At 45.6% G+C, this 24,532-nt stretch overlaps 1 protein-coding gene and 1 long non-coding RNA gene across 5 annotated transcripts in view; one reads left to right on the top strand and one right to left on the bottom strand.

Annotated features, from left to right (window-relative positions):
• LOC311017226 overlaps positions 1–24,532 on the top strand; it is a 159,487-nt gene that overhangs the window by 61,246 nt on the left and 73,709 nt on the right. The window lies entirely within an intron of this gene.
• atp2b3b (ATPase plasma membrane Ca2+ transporting 3b) overlaps positions 1–24,532 on the bottom strand; it is an 82,428-nt gene that overhangs the window by 234 nt on the left and 57,662 nt on the right. For 2 of the 4 annotated variants that reach the window (XM_084015370.1, XM_084015371.1), the window contains 7 exons: positions 20,808–20,914; positions 19,078–19,269; positions 18,155–18,368; positions 15,809–16,020; positions 14,385–14,492; positions 12,504–12,686; positions 1–441 (listed from right to left, as the gene is read on the bottom strand). The exon at positions 1–441 is cut by the window's left edge and continues 233 nt beyond it. In XM_084015370.1, coding sequence (XP_083871496.1) covers positions 1–441; positions 12,504–12,686; positions 14,385–14,492; positions 15,809–16,020; positions 18,155–18,368; positions 19,078–19,269; positions 20,808–20,914 — 1,457 coding nt within the window. Of the gene's footprint in view, positions 442–10,592; positions 10,753–12,503; positions 12,687–14,384; positions 14,493–15,808; positions 16,021–18,154; positions 18,369–19,077; positions 19,270–20,807; positions 20,915–24,532 lie in introns of all 4 variants that reach the window. The other 2 variants (XM_084015373.1, XM_084015372.1) reach the window with 2 other exon arrangements.

Genomic DNA, 24,532 nt, shown 5'->3' on the forward strand with positions numbered 1-24,532 from the left:
GAGGTGGGCCAGGTGAGGGTCCCTGCCGTGGTGGGTGTGGTGGAGTAGGTGGGGGCTCCGGTTGCCGGGGGTAACGGTGTTGGTGCTGTTTTTGTTGCAGTGGGTGGCTGTTGAACTGCTGCTGCTGCTGCTGTTGTTGTTGTTGTTGCGGTTGCAGGGGGTCACAGGTAGGCTGTACTGGCGGTAGGGCCGGGTGGGCCGTGAGCGGGCTGGCGGCTGGGCAGGAGGGGGTGGCGGCTTGCGGAGGGCCGGGTGCAGGTGCTGGTATCTGCTGAGCTCTGATTCGTCGTCCACGTCGGTGTCGTCGATCAGCGGGATGTTGTGGATGAGGTCGTTGATGAGGAACTCTGGGTGGGCCATGAAGTTGTGGATGGAGCTGCGGGACTCCGGTTTCTCCCGACCCTCGTACACAGAACTACGGAACGCTTTCACCACTCGCATCTGTGGACAGGATGCAAGACCACGGAGACACCACGGGAGAGAGACAGGTGGAAGTTAGACAGGAAGATGGGAAACAGACAAGGGAAACCCCGAGACATACAGACTTGTGTCCTCCAGCAGGCAAACAGTGAGAGGCAGACAGACAGACAGATAGACAGAGAGAGAGAGTGAAAAACAGACAGACAGACAGACAGAGAAACAGACAGACAGACGGACGGACAGACAAACAGACTGACAGACAGACAGAGAAACAGACAGACAGACAGAGAAACAGACAGACAGACAGACAGACAAACAGACAGACAGACAGACAAACAGACTGACAGACAGACAAACAGACAGACAGACAGACAGACAAACAGACTGACAGACAGACAGACGGACAAACAGACAGATAGACAGTAGGGGTGTAACGATTAGTGTTGTTTTTGGCGGCCTGTTTTACTTTTACTTTTAGTCTAGTCTCTGTCCCAAGCTATCATTTTAGTTTTTATCAGTTTTAGTCACGTTCATCCTATTTTTAGTCTAGTCAAGTTTCAGTCGACTTAAAGTCTGAGCATTTTAGTCTTATTTTAGTCAGAATTGTCCATGACTATTTTAGTCTAGTTTTAGTCGACGAAAACTGATGACATTCTAGTCTAGTTTTAGTCAAAGATTGTATTCAGCCAAACCCATTTCACAATTCAAACAAGGTTATCTTATTATTATATTATTGTTACCTTATAGACTCAAGAATACATCCATTCCAGACACAGAAGACGCTCTGATACATATATTATAACACATTATTTTACTAACCAAAAATGTTATCGTCACATGACCAGCATTTTCGCATCTCGTCTTGTTTTCCTCATATAAAGGATAAAAATGTTCGTTGACGACGATATTTAGTCATAATTTCCATTAACGAAAGCAACACTACCCAGATACACATTTAATGCAGTATAACTGTCAAAAAATAATGCCAATAAATATTACGAATATTTATTGGCATTATTTTATACTTTATATTTTTATACCTATTTGACTCTCTTTCTTCTCTTTCTCTTATAACTGCAGCTGTATTCTGATTCTGATTTCCACAGATATTTATGAACAAGTATAAATAAATGCGAATGAGGTCTTAAACTACAAATAGCCTACAGATCGCGTCTAACAGGATGTAACTTTTTCTATGACTTCCTGTCAAATCTTCGAAGGCCAATGGAAACTGTCCGACTGGAGCGCAGCGTTTAGGCTCCGCCTCCTGCTGCTCCGCTGATCTCGTCTGCTTTCCAGGCGAGGCGCAGTTCATCTCCAATAGTGATGGGAATTCCGGCTCTTTTTGGAGAGCCGGTTCTTTTGGCTCGGCTCACTAAAAAGAGCCGGCTCTTTCGGCTCCCAAGTGGCTCCTCAGATTTTCTGTTGCTTAAAGTATGTTTATCACCAAAAATAATGCAAAACCATGTGTAAAATGAATTACTAATGTAAAAAACATACACTATATCAAATATGTATAATTTATATAGGTTTATTAAGCTACTGAATACACTCAAATTTGAACAGAGTGCTACAAAAATAAATTATTAAGTAGGCTATAAAAAACAAAGTCCCATCCAGGGCTCCAGACTCCTTGTTTCACCAGTGTTTAAAAAACAAAACAAACAAAACAGAAAATTCACTGGTTGCATATATGCAAGAAGATGGACTATTTACATTGAAGGTCCTCATGTGCCTGTGCAGGTTATTTGTGGAGCCTGCTCTATATGATATTTTCACCTTGCACAAGTTACACTCCGCCTTTGAGCTGCTTATAGCATTGAAATGGGTCCAAATTCTACTACGTTTCCTGCTGCTGTCACTCATTTTCTCACCGTTTGTTCGTCGCGCTCTCTCTCTCTCTCTAGCTCGCTCGTTCTCTCGTCCTCTCTCTCGCTCTCTTGTCTCCCTCCGTGTGCATGTGCGTGTGCTCACTGCTGTGTGTGTCTGAACCTCCCTGTCCCCCGCCCCCACTGCTCTGTGTATGGACACGCAGTTGCCGCCACACATATTGACCAATCACCTGTGGCTTTCACCAAAACTAGCGGAGGAAAAAAAAAATAAAAAAAATAAATCGGCTCCCAGTGAGGAGCCGGCTCCCGTCGTTCACTTCAAAGAGCCGGCTCTTAGAGCCGGATCGTTCGCGACCGACTCATCACTAATCTCCAACGAGCAGACTGATAATAACGCGACTTAACGAGACGAAACCACGTTACAACATTTCGTCTTGCCTCGTTTTGGTCAACGAAAATGAAGACACATTTTAGCATACCGGTAGTTTTTATTTTGTAAACCACATTTAGTCTCGTTTTTATTCGTCTACAATATTGCATTATCGTTATCGTCACATGACCAGCATTTTCGTTGCGTCTCGTCTCGTTTTCCTCACGTAATAAAGGTTCGTTGAGACATATTTCGTCATAATTTTAACGAAAGCAACACTAGTAACTAGTAACGATTCATCTATGTCGATGTATCGATTTTTATTCCTCCGATCCAACTACATTGATAGGTGCTCGGCAAGTTGTTCTTAACTGGGGACAAATATCAATATAATATCGATTTGCAACGTAATAATCTAATGTATCGATATTAAGCAGGGCTCCAGAGTGACTATTTAGGGCGCACATGCGACCAAAATCAGTGAAGTGCGGCTAAATATGTTCCTTGTTCCACCGGTGCTCCTAACATTCAGCGGGTCTGTTAATGTGTGTAGCGTACTAGCGTCATGTTTTTTCCCCACAGCATACAGAGATGAATCACCACGGTCTGATCCAATCAGAGGCCGAGTAGGGGCGGGCCTTCGTCTCTGATGGCACTGACCCCGGTCTCTTCTTCTGTGAATGTTTGCGAGGGAAAGTAATCAGGCGGAGTGACTTGAGCGTTAAAAAAGAGCAGAAAAAAACTGTCCCACGCGTCTCCGTCCCAGCCGGTGTCGTGAAACGGCGGTCCGGTCGGGCGTAACTTTAAGGACCGGTCATTTTATTAGGTGTCGACATACATTTACTGCAAAGAGTACGGAGCTGGGAACGCTGCTTTCGTCATTCAGAATCGTTAAAAAAACACCAGAAACACAACCGGTACTGGGACAGGTGCATGGTATTCTGTTCTCTTTTTTCAATATTTTCATATTATTTTCAAATAAAAGGTGAATTTGTTTGCCATTTATCGTTGTTTCCTGGCTTTATATCCATAATTATTTTACCCCTGCTGGTTCCCTTACAAGTAATACTTCTAAGAATCTTCACCTGCACTCTCCAGTATCCATACAGGGATCTTTTTCATAGTAACACTGGGTGAATCTTTGGCCAAAAAAAAGTTACTGTATCGATTTCGATTCTCTATTGTTCTAGAAAAACAAACATCGTCCTTCAATCGTATCGAACCAGAGAAAATCATACGTTACACCCCTAATAGACAGACAGACAGACAGACAGATGGACAGACAGCCAGGCATACAGATGGACAGACAGACAGACAGACAGTCAGGACCAGGTGGCTGCAAGCTAAGTGTATAGAACATAGCATCTATTGGTCACTTTGATCTTTTGGTTTATTTAAAAAAAATGTTTTGACTCAGATGCTCTGGAAGCTGAAAATAGTCTCAATGGCTGGATAAAAATAAAAGGGGCGGGGCCAAAACACATCAGTGACTTTTTTGACAGTTTGATTAGAAGATTGACAGCCTCCATAACTGATGCTACTAGTCCGTTAGCGTAGCGTAGAAGACAGATTGTTAACAGCCTCCATGACTGATGCTACTGGTCTGAAGTGCCTTCTTCTAGTCTTTATGCTATAGCTAACACACACCTGTCTGTCCCCAACACACAACCTGTCTGTCCCCAACACACCCAACACACAACCTGTCTGTCCCCAACACACCCAACACACAACCTGTCTGTCACCAAAACACAGTCTGTCTGTCCCCAACATACCCAACACAACCTGTCTGTCACCAACACACAACCTGTCTGTCCCCAACACACAACCTGTCTGTCCCCAACACACAAGCTGTCTGTCCCCAACACACAACCTGTCTGTCTCCAACACACAAAACACACAGCCTGTCTGTCCCCAACACACCAAAATAAATCAAAGACAAAATCAAAACGAGTTGCTAATGAACACTTTTGTCAGTTCTCACACACCAACCGCAGCTCACAGGACGTAGAGGACACCCACACACGCACACACACACGCACACACACACACACACACACACACACACACACACACACACACACACACACACACACACACACACACACACACACACACACACAGAAGAGGGGTTGTTAGGCACAGATGGAGAAGAAGCAGGAATGGTGAGTGTGCCATTTTAATGTTCAATAAAATAAAAATAAATAAAATATGGTGAGAACCTACAGCAGCGACCACACACACACACACACACACACACACACACACGCACACACAGACACACACACACACACACATATACACACACACACACACACACAGACACACACACACACACAGCAGCAGTTAACTGAGTGGAGCCAGTTCAGTTGTTTCCACGTCGTGCAGCTTGGAGGTTGTCACATGCATGCAACAGACAGCTGTGTGTTAATGTTAAAGAGAGCGGGTGTACACACACACACACACACACATACATACATGTGAAGTGTACTGCAGCCATGCAGCGGGGGGGATGGGGGGGGCAGAGCAGAATGATTGAAATGATGATGATGATGATGATGATGAAGTCGCTGCAGGATAGAAAAAACAAACTAGCAAGTGTTGCAAAACAGAAAGGTGACATCACGGCGAATCAGCAGGTTAGAAGACATGTGATTGGTTAGAGTGCTAGAAACAGAAGATGGCTCGAAGTTCGGCGTCAGGCCTATCACAGAGAGAGAGGTCATGCTCGATCAGATCTCGTTCTCTCTCTCACCCACACACACACACACACACACAGTGGGTGAGTCAATGAGTGTGCGTGAAGGTGCATTACACCGTGTATGGTGTACACGTGTAGAAACATTCCGTTGCCATGACAGCTGGTCCATGCACCCCTCCCCCAAAAGCCCGAACAGAAGAAAAGAAGCAGCATGAGCTCAAAGAAACAGACCCAGTTCAATGCAGATCCACTGAGGCCGGCGGAGCCCCACATAGAGACAGTTTGGTCGGCTGCAACACCGACCCGAGTCTGACGGGGGTCAGTGCTGCAGGTGGCCAAACTAAGAGGAGTCTCTATAGATGACTCTGACCAGACAGACAGACAGACAGACAGACAGACAGACAGACAGACAGACGGTCAAGCAGTAGGTTCAGTGCTTATCTGTTTTTCCAAAGAGCCTGTCAGACAGTAGAACAACACCTCCGTCCGAATGTTGGCTTGTGTTCTTCACGTCTCCGTGGAACGAGTAAACTTTCGAGTATATAACGTCCCCAGGGCGACCGGAGCAGCCGGAGCAGCCAGCCAGCAGCCGGAGGTCAGGGCACTGCTGTGTTACTTATGTCTCCCACTTTCTCTCTCTCTTCCTCTCGGCTCTTTCAGCACTTGATGGAAAAACACTGATGGCCAAAGGGAGGAAAATGGTGCTGAGGGTGGAGGCTGGCTGATGGTGCAACAGAAGGAGGGTTAAGCTGTGAGGTGGATGGCTGCTTCCACATGTGATGACGGAGTTTTTAATCCATAATCAGCTCAGCAACACCTTCCTCAATCCAGTGCAGTGGGGGGGGGGGGGGGGGGGGGGGGATTGAGAAGCTGAGGATGGATTCAAGTTTGGCCTGAACGTCCCCTTAAGGTTTCCTGAACGGGCATTTCTCAGCTCCACAGGCAGATGAAAGTCGTGTGAAATGAAAACAATATGATAGGTTCTGGAGATCCACAGGAATCCACAGGGATCACTGCGGTCTGGCACAGCTCAGGTGGATGGAAGCATGAAACATGGACATCAGAACGCACATCAGACTGCAACGGTACCGAGTCGGCACTAATTAAAGGTCTGGGTGGTGGAGTAAAGACATGAGCCTGAAGCAGGACGTCAGTCTGGTCAGGAGAACCTGGTGGACCAGGACCTCTCACCAGTGTTACCTCCCATACATATATATCGCCCTCTACATAGTCCTCTATATAGTCTTATAGTCCTCTACATAGTCTTCTATATAGTCCCCTACATAGTCCTCTACATAGTCCTCCATATAGACCTCTACATAGTCCTCCATATAGTCCTCTACATAGTCTTCTATATAGTCCCCTACATAGTCCTCCATATAGACCTCTACATAGTCCTCCATATAGTCCTCTACATAGTCCTCCATATAGACCTCTACATAGTCCTCCATATAGACCTCTACATAGTCCTCCATATAGTCCTCTACACAGTCCTCTATATAGACCTCTGCATAGTGAGCAGGCAGCAGTGAATGAGTGCTTGTTTTCAGACACCATCATGGTAAACATGAAACCTGCTAGCATGTTAGCATGCAGACATTTGCATGACATTAGAATATAGCTTAGAGTACTGCTGGGTCTCCTCCTGACATTAGCGTAGCTTAGGGCGCACTCACACCAGGGCCATTCATTCCGTACCGTGCCTCAGCACGATTGCCCCCCGACAGGGGGTCCCCAGCCGGCTTGCACTCACACTGCTCCAGCCCAAATGGGGCCTAGGCCAGATTGCCTGTTGTATATACGTCATCACGTCATCACAATAGAGAACAACACAGAGAGGACTGCAACTTTACTGACATGTCCCATCTGCACATATTTCTAGTACGGCCTGCATCAGCGCATGTGAGTCATCAATAGTATTTTCAGTCATAAATCGGCTCGATATCGGGGGGAGATCCGCGTTGAACACTGAGCAAGTACTCGTAAATGTGCTCGTGCATGAACGGATCCGGACTCAAATCCACCTCTTCCAGGCGTGCTGGGCCGAGGAAGCTTACCATTCTTAAGTACAGAATGGAGCATCACACTGGCCAAACAATCCGGACTTTAGGCTCCATTGTGGCTGGTCCAGTTGGTGTAGTGGAAGTGCGCCCTCAGCTTAGAGCGCTGCTGTATCTCATGCTAACATTAGAATGTAGCTTAGAGCGCTATTGTGTCTCATCCTGACATTAGCATGTAGCTTAGAGCACTGCTGTGTCTCATGCTAACATTAGCATGTAGCTTAGAGCACTGCTGGGTCTCATCCTGACATTAGCATGTAGCTTCTGCTGTGTCTCATGCTAACATTAGCATGTAGCTTAGAGCACTGCTGTGTCTCATGCTAACATTAGCATGTAGCTTAGAGCACTGCCGTGTCTCATCCTGACATTAGCATGTAGCTTAGAGCACTGCTGGGTCTCATGCTGACATTAGCATGTAGCTTAGAGTCCTGCTGGGTCTCATGCTGACATTAGCATGTAGCTTAGAGCACTGCTGGGTCTCAATCAGCCTCACAGAGCTGCTGCAGCTACAGACTCTTGGTCTCATGTGGAACATTTGACCTCCGTGCGACATGAAGTGATTCAGAGAAGCAAACCTGAGTCACATGAAATCCTTGGAGAATGCCTGCTCCTTCACATTCCCCTCCTTGTCAATCCATTTGGTCTCCGGAACTAAGTCATTGGGGGGGGGGGGGTGACATCAAAATGCCTGTCATGCTGCTGCTGGGTAACTCTTCAAATGAAGGAAAAATAATTGAAAAAGCAATCGATGAGCTAGTAGTGGGACCTGAACCCCAGCTCCGTACTTTGACTGAACATCACACACTTGTGACATGTTAGCAGTCGTTTATGGCAGCAGCCATGTCCAGGTCTGAAGAGGACCTGGATCCAAGGGGATCACAGCAGTCATTTTAACAGGTCATTGCAAGGTGAACACAGGTGTAATTAATAACCTACTGTACATTACGGCCATGTTCCATTTAGCTGGGCCAGGGCCATGGTGTTGCGCATGCTGGCTCACTGGAATGACTGGGACCACAATTCATTTCATCAGTTACACCTGTGTTTACCACACAATGTCAAAATGGCTGCCATGAAAATAGCGTATGAAGATGAGGCCTTCAGCATTTCCTCCCTGTAGCTGTACCTACAGGTGATCGAGAGGCGTGGGGGGCAGCGTGGAATGGAGAGAGGGAGGTCAGGAGAAGCAACTGAGAAGACGGATGAAAATAATCAAAAGAAGAGACAGCACAACTGCACTCAGACCGTCAGACAGACAGACAATCAGACAGGCACTCAGATAGTCAGACACTCAGTCAGTCAGTCAGACAGACAGATAGACAGACAGACAGACACGTCCACACAGAAACATACAGGAGTCAAACGACGGCTCTCAGATGCGTCAGCAACGTAAACACACTTGCAAACAAAGACACGTGCAGAACTGACAAACAGAGAAGTGAATAGGAAACATGAGGGTGAACATGAAGCTGCTCTAGTCAGGAGATCGCGGGTGAGAAAAGGGATGAGGTCAAAGGTCAAAGTAAGATACAACAACATGAAGAGAAACCTACTAAAGGAATCTTATCAGTACGCTACACAAAAGTCCGTATTTAGATCTGGGGAAATCTAAATACCTCGACGAAAGAACAACTCTACGTGTATGAAGAACAATAAGAATACATTTCACAGAATACTTCTGCAAACAGGGAACCTGTAATATCTCATCAGTACAGAAGGAAAAGAGAGAGCTGTGATGGAAAGAGAGAGGATAAAAGCACAGAGAGGAATCAGGACGTCTCAGAGGTTGAAACTTGTGGCGTTGGAGCTGAAATACTGTTACAGAAACAACCAGTTGACAACAATGGCAGCAAAGTGAGAGGAGCAAGAGAAGGAGAAAGAAATCAATAGTGATGCTGATACTGATAGTTTCCTGTTGTCTTGGGAACAGCAGTGTGTTATGGGGCTTTTATACTCGAAGGTTTACGGTTTAGAGGAAAGCAGAAGCCATGAAAGCCATTTGGCAATGAGGAGGATTTCTACGGCAGTCGGATCCAACTTTCTACCAATGACAGGAATCACAGAGTTGCTATGGCAACACTGCATCCTCCTGGATTTTAGAGGCAGGAAATGACACCCCTCCTTTACGTTGGCGATGTTTACAGCGGGGGTCCACAGTAACCACGCTTGACCTCGTTCAAAGACAGGAAGTAACACATGGTGCAGGAGGAGCAGCCATGTGCTCTCGGACCTTTCGGGTCCTGGCCTTGTTGAAGACATTCGGGTCCTGGCCTTGTTGGAGGCCATCAGTCAACCTTCTTTACATTATTTTAATCATCCACTCTCCTCCGTTATGAAGCGTTTCTGACAGGACACCTCGGACAGAGAGACAACAGCAAGCCGCCTCCTGCACCGACCAACACTCAACAACAAAAACACACTCTGGCTTTGGACCAGACCAGATCAGACCAGAACTACACAGCCGCTCAGGACTGGGTGCTGTCCGAAGGGGAGAATAAGAGAAAAGAATAGAGGAAACATTGCACACAGACGAGCAGCGAGCGAGCCGGGGGTGGGGGGCACAACCAGAGATAGTCAAGGGACTGCAGTCCACGTGCCGTGCAGCAGTGTGTGTGTTTGTGTCTACGGATGCGTGTGTGAGAGAGAGAGACTGCAGGTATGTATTGAGAAGCTAAGCCCCTCCCCTTCCTGTGTCTCCATGGGACCTTATTTCACATCAAATATGGACGCCAGTCAAAGGAGTGAGGCTAATCATTTATTGTTCCTGAATTCCACATAGCTAGCTAACTTAGCTAGGCACGTCACCCACGCATGCGTTAGTTCATCTTGCTAGCTTAGCTACGTTCCGACAGTGGCTTAGCTGATGTGTTTTATCCAGCGACTGTCGTGAGTAACGTTATATCCTGGTGCCGAACACACAGATAGAGTTACCTCCCTGTGGTTGGAAACTCTTTACTAGGACGGATTTACAGACGGAGACTTCAACCCCACAAAATGAGACTTTATTGACGTGTAACATTTTAAACTGACAAACATCCGATGTGGAATTCGTGGTTCAAACAGGATCAATAAATGATTTGTCTCATGCCACTGAAGACCATATTGTTTCCAAACGAAGGTCCATCGGTGGTCAACAGGAAGGGGCGGGACTTAGCCTCTCTATGCAGGTGTACGTGTGTGTGTGTGTGTGTACATGCGTTCGGCGGACTCACTCCCGGGAGCTGGGCTGGTATTGGCTGTTGCGGTGGAGAGAGCTACGTGTGAGGGGGTAGAGATAGTGTTTACGTCGTGGAGCTGACTGAGCACGGAGGAGCGCCGTCTCACCGCTCCCTGAAACGAACCGCTTCGCTTGAACGTGCTCACTACCTCCATCTGCAGGACAGAGACAAAACAGCAGCACTCAGTGAGGGAGGAGGGGCCGGTCTGAGCGTGTGTGGCCGTGTCTGTGATGTGTGTGTGCGCCTGTTATGGACCCTATAAAAAATTTCCTTTCACAGCAGAAATGATAGAACCAGCCTTCATGTCCTTTGGTTGCAGATGTGCATCTATGTCTACGGAAGCCCTCGAGGGATAAACTACAGAAAACAACTGACCCATTTTGTTCATCTGATATAATTTGTTTTTCTCTCCGGTTTTTTAGGACTGAAGAAATGGCGAAGAAAAAAGGTTTTGCCAGGACAAACTATCAAACAAATCATCTAATATTTACCCATTATTATTATCATTCTATTATATCTAATGCGCGACCCTGAATACAGGATAAGCGGTAGACGATGGATGGATGGATGGATGGATGGATATCTAATGCTGCTGTTATCATTAGTAGGAACCATTTTCTACCATTTCATACCATTATTACTGCACTCATTACGAAATTATTATGTTGCTCTACAACCAGTGAGGGAAGTGACCATATTTGGACTGTGAAGGAGCGACAGGTGGATCTGATGAACACAAGCGGCAGAGCAGCACCCTTACTGGATCCGGATCCATGTAGATTCTGGTGTGAAGCTGCTCACAAAGTTAGCTTTAGGATTCTTGGTCAACTTTACAGCTAAGTGTTAAAGTCATCTGAGTAGCTAACATTGGTAGCGTGGTAGTGACCTGTCAATCAGCAGGTAGCCCCGCCCCTAAAGCATCCCCTGCTTTCTGGTCTGGTGGACTCTAAATGGACCATAATGTACTAAATGAACATCATGCTGGATTGAAGAAGACTTGGAACTAGAGATTGAGACCATAAACTCATGTTTACAATGTTTACTGAGATAATACATCAAGAGAGTAGTAGGACCATTTTCTCATAGACTTCTATACAATCAGAGAGGAGTCGCCCCCTGGTGGCCCACAGAGAGAGTGCAGCTGTAATTTTCAGACCCAGAGGTTGTCTCCAGTTCACAGACGGGGAAAAAAATGTCATGAACACAGGAGAAAAAACAATTTAGATAAAAGGAATCACCAGACTTTCTTGAATGGTTTAGTGTGTGTGTGTTTGAGGATGTATATTTTTGCACACTCAGACCAAACTCTCCTAATGAAGAACTGAGGACTTGGCCCAAAGGCAATTCAGCAGAGACTCTAACATTGAGCAGATGAGTGTTCATGGCTTTCTGCATTGACGTTCTCACACACAGAAGTGGGAGAACCAATCAATTAAAACAGCCCATCTACTAGCATCCGCCTGTATAAAATGTGTGAACAATAACACACGCTGTAGCCACACACACACACACACATGCACGCACACACACACGCACGCACACACACACACACACTCACAGCATTCATAATGTCTGAGTGTCTAAAACACTCTCCAGATTAGAAACAGAAAGGTGAGCTGTGTAGGAGAGAAGAAACGGGATCATTATGTTTGGCACGAGTCAGACAGGAACACACTCAGGCTGGTACGGTGTTTAAACTGACCTCCAATCAGTCGTACAAGAGTCCAGAATGCAGTGGATCTCTTCTGTTAGTATATTTATTCAGGTTTTATTCAGGCATTTATCTGTAATTCACCTGAAATGGACCGCTTGTGTCCCGGCAGCGAGGCTTCTGGGTATTTCTGGGCCTCCTCCTGTGAAAGAGGTTTGGCTGAGTTGGGTTTTGGTGGCCTGGTCCAACAGTACCTGAGTCTGGATGCGGTTGAGGCCTCTGAACCAGAGGATCTGACCGCGGCGCAGCTCTCTCTCAGCACAGTCGATCTCCTCCTCGTCCTCTGCTAGCTCCTCCCCCTCCTCCTCCCCGGGGTCCAGGCCAAGCCCCGCCTCCTTCAGACATGGCAGCCGCTCGGTTGGCACCGTGGCAATCACCTGGAAGCAGGGTGGATACCTGAACAGCTGATCCATAATTGTACACTGATCTCTGACACACACACACCGTCTCACACACACACAACCACACACACCATCACACACACACACACACACACCATCTCACACACACACACAACCACACACCATCACACACACACACACACACACACCATCTCACACACACACACACAACCACAGACACCATCACACACACACACACACACACACACACACACACACACACACACACACACACCATCTCACACACACACAACCACAGACACCATCACACACACACACACACACACACCATCTCACAAACACACAACCACAGACACCATCACACACACACCGTCTCACACACACACAACCACACACACCATCACACACACATATACACACACATATACACACACACCGTCTCACACACACACACACAACCACACACATCATCACACACACACACACCGTCTCACACACACACAACCACACACACCATCACACACACACCGTCTCACACACACACACACACACCGTGACACACCGTCTCATACAAACACAACCACACACACCATCACACACACATATACACACACACCGTCTCACACACAACCACACCCACACACACCGTCTCACACACACACACACACCGTGACACACCGTCTCACACACACAACCACACACACCATCACACACACACAACCACACCCACACACACACCGTCTCACACACACACACACACACCGTGACACACCGTCTCACACACACAACCACACACACACATCATGTAGTAGCACCTTTAACCTGACCTCAGAGGAACCTGTACATAGGGCTGGGTGATTTGGCCTAAAAAAAAAAATCTCTATTTTTTTCAAACTAATGGACACATTTCGATTTAAACCTTGATTTTTTTCAGTTTTTCTCTAAATAAACTAAAAAGACCAATTACCAAGTAGTCTAGGCCTATGTGAACAAATCAGTTGTTCAAGAATAAAAAAATAACAAAAAAAATGCCATTATTGTGCAAAGACTTTTTTTTTAAATCAAATTGAAAAAAATGTCTCTTGTAGGCCATCCCTGAATAAACTTGTAAAATGAAATACAATAAATAATAATATGTAGGCTGGGTGTAGAAAGCAGGCATTCAAATACATGAGTTCAAGTGCAGTAATCAATCCGTGAGATAGCGAAACTAAAGTAACTTGGTTAAATAAAGAGTAAAAATGGTCAACTAACATAAATTAGTAAACATGGTGTAAACACGGCAAGAATACACTTATTGATCACTCAAAAATATTACGAACACTATTATATATTATATACAACACTTATTTACACAGAAACCTTCACCAAAAGCCAAAATGGCGCTCCACTTTGCCATCTCTGCTCTCCTTCGTTGCAGCTGCATGCATTTCTGCCCTTCCCCCTCCTCGGAAAGCCCCATCGTTACCATGACGTCATGTATATCAATGGAAAGCGCTGACTCGCTGCTGTCGGGAGCCGTTTTAGGACGATCACGTGAAGGGTTGAGGAGTTACATGTCGCAAATCTGCAAAGTCTAGAACTCTTTCTTAAATTGCGATTTTTTTTTTTTAGGAAATTAAAAATGCAAATGAATCATTTGCATTCATTTGCCCAGCCCTACCTGGAGGTAGACCAGCCTACAGCGGCCTAGGAGGGCACAGAGCTGCTTACCTGCCCCCAGAGGAGCTCCCCGACTCCTACGAACAGACACCAGAGCCACTGCTCCACGTTGAGGGGGGCGCAGCTGAAGGGCTTCCCCCCCCACTGCACGATCATGATCTGCAGCAGAGACACGTGGAGGCACATGGTCATCCATGTCACACATGCAATCAGAGGCCTCACTTAGAATGTTTGAAGAGTTCATTCATCAGGCGTTCGCAGAATGTTCTTCTTGTTGGCAACAGGTGACTCACTTCCACTTAGCTTCATGCTAACTGGACCAAATTAACAGGACGATGCATTTAGAAACGTTTCACAGGGCGAATGGGAGCAGATCAGAATAAAAGGAAGCTTCGACTAGATGATGACCAAATGCGTCATCAATACGCATCAAGCAGAGTTCATTAGAAATTAAAGGCTGTCTCTAATACCAGCCTGCTTCAAACTGAGACCTGGTCCCCTCTGCAGCTGGATTCAGTGAGAATTCAGTGTTTTTCCAGGACATGAGGACATTCGGGGTGAATGTGATGAACAAGCTTTACATTGATATCGGCCACTAAACTGAGCTCCATGAGAGAAGAGCGGCAGGGAGACAGGTTGGGGGAGGGAGAAGGGTGGCAGGGAGACAGGTTGGTGGAGGGAGAAGAGTGGCAGGGAGACAGGTTGGTGGAGGGAGGAGAGTGGCAGGGAGACAGGTTGGTGGAGGGAGAAGAGTGGCAGGGAGACAGGTTGGTGGAGGGAGGAGAGTGGCAGGGAGACAGGTTGGTGGAGGGAGAAGAGTGGCAGGGAGACAGGTTGGTGGAGGGAGAAGAGTGGCAGGGAGACAGGTTGGTGGAGGGAGAAGAGTGGCAGGGAGACAGGTTGGTGGATGGAGAAGAGTGGCAGGGAGACAGGTTGGTGGAGTGAGACAGGTTGATGGAGGGAGAAGAGTGGCAGGGAGACAGGTTGGTGGTGGGAGGAGAGTGGATATGTTCAGATGCACATGGGCACATCTATCTACCTACCTACCCACCCATCTACTGTATATATATAGTATATAGTAGTATATTCAACATAACTGCTGATTTTAATTCCTTCTTGTTTCACCTTCTTGTTTTTTTTTATAAAATAAACATTTTCATGTGAAAGAATTTCACTCTTTTCTGTAAAGAAAATATTGAATTGTCAAATGATTCAAACTGTAAAGATGAAAAGTGTCTAACTTGTGTGTTGGTGTTTGATGGTAGTGTTTTTGCTCTCAGTGTGTTCTGAGTGTGTGTCGTCTCCATGACGATGGTTCACAGATGCAGACTGTGTGAGAGTTTTACACATGTAGCTGCAGTTGTGGCCGCCTGTAAACCACTATTAGGCCTACATAAAACAGAATGACATGTTCTCTGTGCCATCAGTAGAGGACGCCATCGCAGCGCGTCAAAGTGTTACAGTGTTAGCGTTACCTGCACGGCGAATGTCCCCACGACGATGCTGCAGAAGATGGGGTTGGCAAATATGCCGTCAAAGACGTTTCTCTCTCCGTGGATCTTGCGAGCGTTGATCTCGTTGAAGAGCTGCATGAGGACGAAGGTGTTGAAGATGATGGTGTAGTGCTCGGACGGAGGCGAGTGGAGCGGAGCGTTGCGGCCGCTGTCGATGTTAAACATGCGTTCGCCTGGAGGGGAAGTGAACGAGTATCAGCTGTTGTTCATGGAACTGTGTGTCTGTGTTTGTGTGTCTCTGTGTTTGTGTGTGTTTGTGTGTCTGTGTGTGTTTGTTTGTGTTTGTGTGCGTGTGTTTGTGTGTCTGTGTTTGTGTGTTTGTGTGTCACCACCAAAGCACCTTTTAATCATCCCACTAAAATCCCACTATAACACCAGTAGAATCCCTTTAGAATCCCAGTATAATCCCACTAAAATCCCAATACAATCCCGGTAGAATCCCACTAAAATCCCAATAGTATCCCAGTAGAATCCCACTAAAATCCCACGATCATACCACTAGAATCCCACTATAAAACCAATGGAATCGCACTACAACACCAGTAGAATCCCTTTAGAATCCCTTTAGAATCCCAGTAGAATCCCACTTAAATCCCAGTAGAATCCCAGTATCATACCACTAGAATCCCACTATAAAATCAATATAATCCCAATATAACACCAGTAGAATCCCAGCACAATCCCACTAGAATCCTAGTAGAATCCCTTTAGAATCCCAGTAGAATCCCACTAAAATCCCAGTAGAATCCCACAAAAATCCCATTATCATACCACTAGAATCCCACAAAAAAACAATAGAATCCCACTATAACACCAGTAGAATCCCAGCACAATCCCATTAAAATCCCAGTAGAATCCCAGTAGAATCCCACTAAAATCCCACTATCATACCACTAGAATCCCACTATAAAACCAATAGAATCCCATTATAACACCAGTAGAATCCCCAGTAGAATCCCAGTAGAATCCCTTTAGAATCCCAGTAGAATCCCACTTTAATCCCAGTAGAATCCCACTAAAATCCCAGTAGAATCCCACTATCATACCACTAGAATCCCACTATAAAATCAATAGAATCCCAATATAACACCAGTAGAATCCCAGCACAATCCCACTAGAATCCTAGTAGAATCCCTTTAGAATCCCAGTAGAATCCCACTAAAATCCCAGTAGAATCCCGCTAAAATCCCACTATCATACCACTAGAATCCCACAAAAAAACAATAGAATTCCACTATAACACCGGTAGAATCCCAGCACAATCCCACTAGAATCCCAGTAGAATCCCACTAGAATCCCACTATAAAACCAATAGAATCCCATTATAACACCAGTAGAATCCCCACTAGAATCCCAGTAGAATCCCTTTAGAATCCCAGTAGAATCCCACTTTTATACCAGTAGAATTCCACTATTATACCAGTAGAATCCCACTTTAATCCCAGTAGAATCCCACTAAAATCCCAGTAGATTCACAGTAGAATCCCACTACCATACCACTAGAATCCCACTATAAAACCAATAGAATCCCACTCGAATCCTACTATAATACCAATATCATCCCACTAGAATCCAACTAGAATCCCACTAGAATACCAATAGAATCCCACTATAATCCTACTAGAATCCCAATAGAATCCCACTACAATCTCAATAGAATACAAGTAGAATACAAGTAGAATCCCACTATAATCCCATTATAAAACCAATAGAATCCCACTAGAATCCAAGTAGAATCCCACTATAATCCTACTAGGATCCCAGTAGAATCCCACTATAATACCAATAGAATTCCACTAAAATCCCAGTAAAATCCCACTATAATATTAATAGAATCCCACTGGAATCCCAGTAGAATCCAAGAAGAATCCCACTATAATCCTGCTAGAATCCCACTATGATACCATTATAACACCAGTAGAATCCCCGTAGAATCCCCACTAGAATCCCACTATAATACCAATAGAACCCCACTAGAATCCCACTAGAATACAATAGAATGCCACTAGAATACGAATAGAATTCCACTAGAATCCGCCTAGAATACCAATAGAATCCCACTAGAATATAAGTAGAATCCCACTATAATACCAATAGAATGCCACTTTAATGCCAGTAGAAGCCCACTATAATACCAATAGAATTCCGGGAGAATCCAAGTAGAATCCCACTATAATCCTGCTAGAATCCCACTATAATACCAATAGAATCTGCCTAGAATACCAATAGAATCCCACTAGAAAACCAATAGAATCCCACTAGAATACCAATAGAATCCCACTAGAAGCCAAGTAGAATCCCAGGTACCTATGAACAGTAGGGTGAAGATGATGACCAGCTGGTAGACACCATGGCCCAGGATGTTCTTCATCATGGTCAGGGAGATGAGCGGGTTGTTCCGACCGTATGGTTTCCGCAGCAACAGGTCCTCCGTGGGGGGCTCAGTGGCCAGAGCCAGAGACGCAAACGTGTCCATGATGAGATTCACCCACAGCATCTGAACCGCCTTCAGAGGGGAGTCCTGCAGGAGGATCAGAGCCCAGACAGCTGAGTCAGGATACCCCTAACCCTCACTACACAGGAACAAGAAACAAACACAGGAGTGCTTCATGTCGCTCGGGAATGTAAACATCAGTAGATAACATGGGTGACATCACAGCATTGAAACACTTCCTCAGGTCCCACCAGAGTCCGGTCTTCTTGTCCCACCAGAGTCCGGTCCTCTGGTTCCCCCAGAGTCCGGTCCTCTGGTCCCCCCAGAGTCTGGTCCTCCGCCCATCAAGGTCAGCTGAATCCCGGATGAATCCAGGATGGCCACCACAGTCAGTGACCTTGCATTGCTCGGCTATGGTGAGGATGGATTTCATCCATCTTCATTCCCTGTGACAAACATCAGATAGCCAGGAGCATGCTGGGTAGTGGAGCAGCCTTAGGTCCTAGCTTGGCTAGCTATAGCTTCATCTCTCCTCCCTCACGTCCTGGACCAGTCGACTCCTCTTTCAGTAGTATTTGGTCTGGCAGGTCTGGCTGGGTGATTGGCCATGAACAGTGATGGTCTCAATGTCTGCTGCTTATTGTTAGGAGTCCACTTCCTTCCGGTCAGGGATGAAGAAAGGGATCCAGACAGGGATCCAGTCAGGGATTCAGACAGACTCATGATGACGACGACTTGTATTCAGGACAAAATGGAAGGCCCACAGCAGCATGTATGTGTGAATAAACCTGTGTACCTGGGTGATGCAGGCCCCGGTGAAGGCCACAATGACTGCCACCACGTTGACTGTGAGCTGGAACTGCAGGAACTTGGAGATGCTGTCGTAGACATTTCGTCCCCACATCACCGCCTTCACGATGCTGCTGAAGTTGTCATCAGTCAGGATGATGTCAGACGCCTCTTTAGCCACATCTGTTCCTGCAATACCCTGACAGACGCAGACGGACTCTCATGACGGACTCAAGCATCCACATGACTCCGGAGGGCTGATACCTCCACATCGTGGTGTCTCAGAACCAAATGCACGCGATTCAAACAGGGTAATTTATTCATATTTCTTTCATATATTCTTAAACAGTATTATTGTTATGGGAAGAGTAACATTCCTCAAAAACTTGAAGATATTAGTTATCTTAAGTTAGTTTTTCTCAGTCGCTTTGGTACATTTCTCGAATCATCCTCGACATCTGCAAAACAGTAAGTGCATTTCTCAAAACAATTTGTACAAATAGAAAAACTCCATGGATTACCTGCAAAAGCCATCAGAATAAGTCCTTGTGGCATTGTGTATGAATAAGACAGCTTAGTCATGTTGTCAATACAACAGTGTACTCTGGAGGGTGTGCTGATGTAAACTATGGCTAAAGTTTTGATGACAATTATTGTAAATTGTAAGTTACACCTTAGTGTATGTGGGATATTGATTGCAAGAGACTGGACAAGATTCACATTTATGCTTTTACGGTTTGTACTGTTGACAGGCCATGTCATTGCGATACAGAGAGGAAAAGACAGCACATTTCTACTTTTACAGCATAAAAGTAGAAATGTGAACATAGGACAATTTCCGTAGGGAAAACTGTACTTGCCAGTTGATGATTCATGAGATGCACCTTTGAGCTATTTCAGAAAACTGGTTGATCATTGGTTGATCTAATGCTTCACACATTTCCCTTCGTTAGAGAAAGTCAAGATTCCCCTTGGAGCTAATTACCAATTCAGGACAGATTTTTAAAAAAAGTCTTGAAATGTATAGAAATATGCTTGACCTATTGATGTCACTTGTGACCTAGTTTTGAGAATTTCAATTCTTATCTGAGAAATGTACCAAAGCGACTGAGAAATACTATAAGACATAAGTGTGGTTGCCACAATATCAATTCACCTACCATAGATGGAGTTTAGACAGACAGACAGATGGACAGACGGACAGACAGACAGACAGACAGACTGACAGGCAGATGGACAGACAGACGGACAGACAAACAGACGGACAGGCAGACGGACAGACAGACAGATGGATAGACAGACGGACAGACAGACAGGCAGACAGACAGACAGAGAGACAGACGGATAGACAGACAGACGGACAGACACAGACGGATAGACAGACAGACGGAAAGACAGACAGGCAGACAGGCAGACGGACAGACAGACAGACAGACAGACAGACAGACAGACAGACAGACAGACAGACAGACAGACAGCTACATGCTACAGTGGAGAGTATATTTAGAATGAATGCCCCTCTTGGCTGTCAGACTCTCTGATGGGAACCGAAGCTGTTATCTCTGCTCTCTTCAGAGCACCAGAACTCAGAGTCTGCTGTGTTATTGTGAGACATTGAAAACACCAAAGTGGCACTTTAACACAGAGAAACTAGAACCTCAACACAAAATCTGCATTTATATCTCTTGTGGAGTTCGAGAAGAGTCGTGTTTTTAAGGCTGTGCATTAGGAAGTTACCATGGCAAAGCCAACATCAGCCTTCTTCAAAGCCGGCCCGTCATTGGTTCCATCTCCTGTTACCGCGACGACCTGCCGCTGCTCTATGACGGTGCTGTCGATGATGCCTGGACACACAGGAAGTAGAGATGGCCGCTGGTTAGTGTGATGAGTGGATGTGTGTGTGTTTGTGTGTGTGTCAGAGATGGGAGTAAGTCACACATATGCAAGTCTCAAGCAAGTCTCAAGTCTTAACCTTCAAGTCTCAAGCAAGTCCCAAGTCATTTTGTGAGAGTCGAGTCAAGTCAAGTCAAGTCATAGCTTAGGTCAAGCAAGTCACAAGTCAAGTCATAGAAATATAATAAGCTGGAAGACAACCATCTTAAAACTTTAAGAGACTGCAGCCTAAGTTTTATGTAGCCCTCCTTTGCACAAAAGGGCTAACAAATAGAGGAAGGGGATATAAGGCTAAAGAATAATTATAAATACTCACTCGGACCAGCAGGATCAGAATTACTAGGAATGAGTACAGGTGTACCAAACAATAATTACCAGACAGAGTCAACACAGTAGTTTATCTTGGGAAGGGCAGCAAACCACTTCCTTTTATTTACAACAAACGTTAGATTAAAAAGAATGGTGAAGTTAGCTAGAGACATTTCTTAATTTTCTTTGTGTAGTCGGAAATGGCGGATGTAATTTGACGTGGTGCTGGATGTGTCGGATATTGTTGCACTGCACACGGCAATCATTTTAAAATTAATTTTAAATAATTTTATAATTTTGGGAACACTGGCTGTGACACAGTGGCGCTGAAACGAGTTTGAAAGTGGGGGTGCAAAAAAAAAAAAAAAAAAAAACTCTCACACCTGATAGCCTAACTAGATGAGATAAGATGGCTTATAGCAGGGCTATTCAATTAGTTTTGAATGAGGGCCGGTTGATGGAAATGAAAATGAAAAATATGTCTGGAAAATGATGAGCATCCCATTAATAGCTACAGATAATGTAAAACACTACGACATTATGAATGCATATATTGTCTTATTTGATCAAGTAAAATATAAGTTAAAGGTTTACTCAACAGCTAGTTCATAGAAATTCAGGTAGAAATTGATGTTGTTTTGAAGGAGCGCCGTCTCTGCGAGTAAACACTCAACCTGCATCAGCGCATGTGAGCACGAGCGCAGCGGATTTTGGACGGAGACACACAGCCGCATTTTTCCGGTCCGGTTCCGCTCACACCACGAGTCTGACGAGTGCAACAGCTTATCAAAATACAGTAGGCTTGTTCAGGATGGTCTTGGCTTGAATTGACTTATATATATATATATATACACACATATACACACACACGCAAGGCAACATGTGGAAGGCATTCTTTTTTCCAGTATATTTGTATTATCATTCTGTTTGTATTAACCAGACCTCACAAATAAATAGGCCTACTCACAACACAATGCACAGAACTTTAGATCAAGCCATGAGATCAATGCGACCAAAATAAAAAGGCAAATCATTTCACCACAAGATGGCCGCCGAGTGCAGACCTGAACACACGTCATTGAACTTTTAACCAATGAGAACCATTCCGCTGTAGCGGAGGTGTGGACAAGCCGGTTGCAGCCGCCTCGGTGCGTGTCCACAGGCAGCGGTGTTTCCCCGCATCCCATTCATTAGGCTTGTTCAGGATGGTCTTGACTTGACTTATCACGCCGACAAGAGCTGCAGGTGTCTGAGGGGGCGGGCTCTAAAAGAGACGGCAGCCAAACGCCGTCAAGTCGGACAACAAAGTCAACGTGACTATGGTGCTCAAGCGATAGAACACAGCAGCAAACCAAAGAGGATATGTTTTTATATATATATATATATACACACACACACACACACACACACACACCTACATACATACATACAGTATATACATAAATACATACACACACACAAACGCAAGGCAACATGTGGAAGGCATTCTTTTTTTCCAGTATATTTGTATTATCATTCTATGTTTGTATTAACCAGACCTCACATCATATAAATAGGCCTACTCACAACACAATGCACAGAACTTTAGATCAAGCCATGAGATCAATGCGACCAAAATAAAAAGGCAAATCATTAAATCATTTCACCACAAGGTGGCCGCCGAGTGCGGACCTGAACACACGTCATTGAACTTTTAACCAATGAGAACCATTCCACTGTAGCGGAGGTGTGGACATGCCGGTTGCAGCCGTCGTAGACCGCGCTGCAAGAAGCGGCTCTTAAAAACTTGTTCCCGTGATGTTTTGGGTCACGTGATATGGTCGCGACCCTGTGACGTCTTTGCAGTCGGCTGCTAAGTCGGACACAATTCTAGCCATCATGCATCGCTTTCAACCCACAATACATCACGTTAGGTAGCGCGCTGCAGGCGGCTACATCAAGTCGAATTCGCCTATTGTCTATATGAAAAGCCGTGCAATGCATTCTGGTAGCGTCGCGGCGAATGTCGAGAGACAGCACGCGAGTTGGCCGCTCCTCATTTGCATAAAGTTGAAGTCAAATCTACTTTATGCTAATCAGAGGCACCGGGCTCGACTCGCCGCCTCGGGAACGCTCGCGAAAACCTTGTAAACTGAATGTTGTCAATCTAAAATAAAGACAGATTCAGCAATTGCATAGCTTATTTCTCGCTTTAAATGTTTTCAGAAACACCTTCCGGTGAACTATTTTCGTAAAACAAGAGAAAGTTTCCAAACGAGCCGCCATGTTGGTCTGCGTGAACTCCGGAGCAGACAGGACAGCTGTGAAAGCGATCGTCCAATCAGGTGCAGCCATGAAGTGTGCACGTGATTGTACGAAGGAGAGCGCCTGTCAATCATCCTCTAGTGGGGCGATTTTAAACGCGAGTGGACGCGCCGCTTCCCAGTATTGCACGCTTGGTGGGCTGCCACTAGAGGATGATTGACAGGCGCTCCTTGCTACAACCACTTCATGGCTGCACCTGATTGGACGCCGCGACGCTACCAGAATGCATTGCACGGCTTTTCACATAGACTATAGGCGCGTTTCGAATCATGCATGCGCATGCATTTGCCTCGCAAAACCAGGCTTTCTGGGAAAAAAACGTCAGAAATGCTGGTGATAACTTCCCTTTGCGACATGTCACATGACTTTAAAAACTTGCGGTATCTCCAGGGTACCTCCCTCTGCATGCTTTTCTGTGCAGATGGTCTGAAATAAGTGCAGACATAAGACACTCCCCTCAACGTTGCCCTAGTTGGTTAGAATTATCACGTGGTATTTCCCACGTGAGAAAATTCCTCAGCCTCCGTCAACAAGGGGAGTTCAAATGCCTCGGCTCGAATTCATCAGCGACGAAGAAAGCCAGCGCCACTGGGTAGACCATATTCTTTGTGCAAAGTCCGTGAAGTTTCCCTTGGCTCGACAGTTTTTTTTATGTATATCCATCCATCCATTTTCTACCGCTTATCCTGTATTCAGGGTCGCGGGGGGGGCTGGAGCCGATCCCAGCTGTCATTGGGCGAAGGCAGGGTACACCCTGGACAGGACGCCAGTCTATCACAGGGCTAACATATAGACAAACAACCATACACGCTCACATTCACACCTAAGGGCAATTTGGAGTCACCAATTTACCTATCCCCATCCTGCATGTCTTTGGTCTGTGGGAGGAAGCCGGAGAACCCGGAGAGAACCCACGCTTACACAGGGAGAACATGCAAACTCCACACAGAAGGAAC

This window comes from Eutrigla gurnardus, assembly GCF_963514095.1.
Source record: "Eutrigla gurnardus genome assembly, chromosome: 8".
NCBI lineage: Eukaryota > Metazoa > Chordata > Actinopteri > Perciformes > Triglidae > Eutrigla > Eutrigla gurnardus.